Here is a 5,000-nt window from a genome sequence, read left to right as displayed (position 1 = left end):
GGTAAATATAGAGGGGTAGATAGAGATAGGGATATAGGACAGAGATAGAGGGGAAGATAGAGGGATAGAGATAGAGAGGTAGAGATAGAGGGGTAGATAGAGGGATAGAGATAGAGGTATAGATAGAGATAGGGGATTCCTCCCTATCAGAGTGATGTGGTTTTCAGCTCCTGCTTTTAGGAGGACATACTTCCCTTTGTTTGCCAAACAAACAAGAACAGTTGATCATCCTTTCTTTCATACATGTCTGATAAGAACAGTTGATCATCCTTTCTTTCATACATGTCTGATAAGAACAGTTGATCATCCTTTCTTTCATACAGGGTTAGGGTTAGGGTTCATGTCTGATCAGAACCATCTACTCACAGTTGTTTGTCTTTGAAGGAGTGTGAGAAGTCCCTGACGCTGCGGAGGGAGGCCAGGTCCAGCATCATGGCCTCCACCCTGGCCTTGTGCTGCAGAGAGGGACACACACAAAACATCATCATCATCATCATCATAGGACTCTGTTACTGCCCCTGTTACTCTGATACCCCAGTTACCCAGTTACTTAATCTCTGCCTGACCATCTGTCTGTCTGTCTGCCTGCCTGTCTGCCTGTCTGTCTGCCTGGGTGCGCATGTGATGATATGTTCATGGTTCTAAGTACTTTTGAGAGAGTATCTCTTCTCTGTGTGCGTGTGTGAGTGTGTGTATGCGTGTGTGAGTGTGTGTGTGTCATCACACACCATATGCTGGGGACAGGGAGCGATAGGAAGAGGAGCAGGGAAAGATGAATGACTAAATGCATAACTGGTCCTGCCTGTCTGTCTGTCTGCCTGTCTGTCTGCCTGTCTGTCTGCCTGTCTGTCTGTCTGTCTGTCTGCCTGTCTGTCTGCCTGTCTGCCTGCCTGCCCTACCCACCTACCCATCTACCCACCTGTACATACCTGTAGTTAACTACCAGTGGCCTTGTGGATAGAGTGTCCGCCCTGAGATTGGGAGTTTGGGGATGGATCCCCGGCCGAGTCATACCAAAGACTATTCAAAATGGTATAAAAAATGCCTCCCTGCTTGGTACTCAGCATCAAGGGTTGGGTTGGGGGTAAGTCCCTACAACATAAGACTCACATCACATTACCCCCGGTGGAGCGTTCCAGTTCCGTTCAGCGTTCCAGACTGAGGCTCTGACCAGTCGAGGGTTCAATATTTCCTTCAGATGTAAATGCCTCTCCAGGTGTTTTACAGACCAGAGCCCCAGAGAGTATTTAAATACACCCAAGGACCTTGGGGTGAGGAAGGCACTTGCATGGAGGGCACTGAATGGCATGGCCTGCGTATGGAGCTCCAACCTCCCCCGACACACCAAGCTACGGTTCTTCTACGTGACTGTGGAGTCAGTGCTCCTATATGGCTGCGAAAGCTGGACCCTGAAGACCACCCTACAGAAATCCCTGGATGGATGCTACAGGGTCGGCTGTAGCTCAGTTGGTAGAGCGGGTCGTTCAATGATCGAAGGGTCAGTGGTTCGAATCCCAGCTCTGACCTTGCATGGCAGCTACCGCCATTGGTGTGTGAATGTGTGTGTGAATGGGTGAATGAGAGGCCATTGTAAAGCGCTTTGAGTGCCGCTAAGGTGGAAAAGCACTATATAAGTGCAGTCCATTTACACCAGAATGCTACGTTTAGCACTCAACATCAACAAGGACGAGCATGTTATCAACAGGCACCTGCACGGGGGACTGCCAAGGCTGAGTGAGAGAGTGGCAGTCAGGAGGATGAGACTTGCCAGTGGATGCCCCACTGTCACCAGCAGACCTCCCGGAGTCCGATAGATACCCCCGTGTCTGCTGTGGATGTCGTAGCATGTCCGTAGAATGTTCTCTCTCCTATGATGCTTTTAGCCTCTCTTACTCTGAAATGTAATTTAACGTAATGTATTGCTTTATAAATGTTCCTAGCCGGTAGACAAACATACTCCTGGAGCTTGCTCGATCGCCTTGTTGAGAGGGGTCCGGGAAGAATTTTTACAGCTCACTTATCTGGCTCCCGGGTGATTACTGTTTTTTTGCTTCCCTCTGGAATATGTAGAGAGAGGGTCGTATGCCCACCTCCCTTGTTCTCTGTAAAGCGCATTGTGTTGCCTCTGGGTATGAAATGCGCTATACAAATAAAGCTTTGATTGATTGATTGATTGATTGCCAGTCACCAAGACACCCAGAACTCCCAGCAAGCATGCTAGTGCTCCGGGAGCCAACACACGGGCATGGATCACAGGGCCGACCCGCATCAACATACTGGGACGTGCTGAAGACCGATGTGGGAGTGGAGAGTGCTGGCGAGCCGGCCAGAGGTACAGTATGGAGGACCGAGATGGTTCGAAGCTCCGCTGGAATGCTCGAAAATAAAGTGGTGATGATTTTTACATCTTAATGTCTGTCTGTCTGTCTGTCTGTCTGTCTGTCTGTCTGTCTGCCTGCCTGCCTGCCTGCCTGCCTGCCTGCCTGCCTGCCTGCCTGCCTGCCTGCCTGCCTGCCTGCCTGCCTGCCTGCCTGCCTGCCTGCCTGCCTGCCTGCCTGCCTGCCTGCCTGCCTGCCTGCCTGCCTGCCTGCCTGCCTGCCTGCCTGCCTGCCTGCCTGCCTGCCTGCCTGCCTGCCTGCCTGCCTGCCTGCCTGCCTGCCTGCCTGCCTGCCTGCCTGCCTGCCTGCCTGCCTGCCTGCCTGCCTGCCTGCCTGCCTGCCTGCCTGCCTGCCTGCCTGCCTGCCTGCCTGCCTGCCTGCCTGCCTGCCTGCCTGCCTGCCTGCCTGCCTGCCTGCCTGCCTGCCTGCCTGCCTGCCTGCCTGCCTGCCTGCCTGCCTGCCTGCCTGCCTGCCTGCCTGCCTGCCTGCCTGCCTGCCTGCCTGCCTGCCTGCCTGCCTGCCTGCCTGCCTGCCTGCCTGCCTGCCTGCCTGCCTGCCTGCCTGCCTGCCTGCCTGCCTGCCTGCCTGCCTGCCTGCCTGCCTGCCTGCCTGCCTGCCTGCCTGCCTGCCTGCCTGCCTGCCTGCCTGCCTGCCTGCCTGCCTGCCTGCCTGCCTGCCTGCCTGCCTGCCTGCCTGCCTGCCTGCCTGCCTGCCTGCCTGCCTGCCTGCCTGCCTGCCTGCCTGCCTGCCTGCCTGCCTGCCTGCCTGCCTGCCTGCCTGCCTGCCTGCCTGCCTGCCTGCCTGCCTGCCTGCCTGCCTGCCTGCCTGCCTGCCTGCCTGCCTGCCTGCCTGCCTGCCTGCCTGCCTGCCTGCCTGCCTGCCTCTGTCTGTCCCTCTGGCTTCCCTCCCCTGCAGACTGAAGAGGAAAATAAAGTTTATCACCTGGAAAAAGGAGAGAAAAGCATGTAAAAGGCATTAAAGCCATAGAGGTGAACAATTAGACAGATGGCCAGGTTTGGGAAGGAGAAGAAAGGAGACAGGGGGAGCCAGGGAGAACGCACGGATGCAATCGTTCAGGAATTTTATGAGGAGCTTGACAACTCCTGGTCTCTTCAAGGGCAAGGGAGGGTTGGAGCCAGCAAAGGCCACTGTTGAACTCAGTAACGACTGACTTTGCTGAAGCAGCTTTGACTGTGCTATACTAACTGCATACCGGCTATACAGTATATACCCACACACCTATAACTACACACCTGCTACGTACATAACACCTATTTATTTATTTATTTATTTATTCACTGCTCGACCACTGTACCCTCCACCCCACAGAGGACTATGCGTTGTCTCTACTATGTAAACAGAGGTCTGTGCTCCGAGCAGTGAGCACCATCTGTAGTTATTATTGCACTGATTTTTATAGGCCTACATGTTTAGGCTATTACTTTTATTAAGTGGTTTGCACTCATGTTTGCATCCTCAAGTTTGCTGATGACACAGCTGTGGTAGGTCTGATCTGCAGCAACAATGAGAGCGCCCAGCAGGCGGAGGGGGAGTGGCTGAGTTAGTGGTGTCAGCACAACAACCTCCATCTGAGTGTCAGTAAGACGAGGGAGATGGTAGTGGACTGAGATCTACAACCCCCTAAACATCTGTGGGTCCCCTATTGCGAGCGTCCTGACTGGCATCCTTACCGCCTGGTATGGCATTAGTCTTAATATACTACTCCCATATTATTCACTGTCTTAATACACTACTCCCATATTATTCACTGTCTTAATACACTACTCCCAAATAATTCACTGTTTTAATACACCCCGCCCCCTCTCACAAATAATTCACTATAAAACTACACTAATCCCGAATAATTTACTGTCTTAATACACTACCCCTAAATAATTCACTGTCTTAATACACTACTCCTAAATAATTCACTGTCTTAATACACTACTCCCAAATAATTCACTGTCTTAATACACTACTCCGAAGTAATTCACTGTCTTAATACACTACTCCCAAATAATTCACTGTCTTAATACACTACTCCTAAATAATTCACTGTCTTAATACACTACTCCTAAATAATTCACTGTCTTAATACACTACTCCCAAATAATTCACTGTCTTAATACACTACTCCCAAATAATTCACTGTCTTAATACACTACTCCGAAGTAATTCACTGCCTTAATTATGGCGTCACATTTATGTCAAAAGTCAAGAGCGCGTAAAACACACTCACAGGCAGATTATGATATTTCACACGCGCAGATATTAACTGCGCACTCGCACGATGTAAGTCCTCGCAAACAAATGTAACAACCAGGAAGAATACAGGCTGCCGCGAGCGTGTAGAGCCACCACGCGCGAGAGTATCTGAGTCACCACGCGCGAGAGTATCTGAGTCACCACGCGCGAGAGTATCTGAGCCACCACGCGCGAGAGTATCTGAGCCACCACGCGCGAGAGTATCTGAGTCACCACGCGCGAGAGTATCTGAGTCACCACGCGCGAGAGTATCTGAGTCACCACGCGCGAGAGTATCTGAGTCACCACGCGCGAGAGTATCTGCTAGTCGAGCACTTTCTCCTCGCGCTCAGTTCAGTTCTGCTCGCATGCACTTGA

At 52.0% G+C, this 5,000-nt stretch overlaps 1 protein-coding gene across 1 annotated transcript in view; it reads right to left on the bottom strand.

Annotated features, from left to right (window-relative positions):
• Positions 1–362: 362 nt before the first annotated feature.
• wwox (WW domain containing oxidoreductase) overlaps positions 363–5,000 on the bottom strand; it is a gene marked incomplete at its 3' end in the record, with an annotated part of 46,466 nt that continues 41,828 nt past the window's right edge. The window contains exon 6 of the mRNA XM_084453202.1: positions 363–455. Coding sequence (XP_084309328.1) covers positions 363–455 — 93 coding nt within the window. The remainder of the gene's footprint in view (positions 456–5,000) is intronic.

This window comes from Borostomias antarcticus, assembly GCF_949987555.1.
Source record: "Borostomias antarcticus genome assembly, chromosome: 18".
NCBI classification, from domain to species: domain Eukaryota; kingdom Metazoa; phylum Chordata; class Actinopteri; order Stomiiformes; family Stomiidae; genus Borostomias; species Borostomias antarcticus.
The sequence above is the reverse complement of the archived record's forward strand: the minus strand, read 5'-3'. Positions and strand labels throughout refer to the sequence as shown.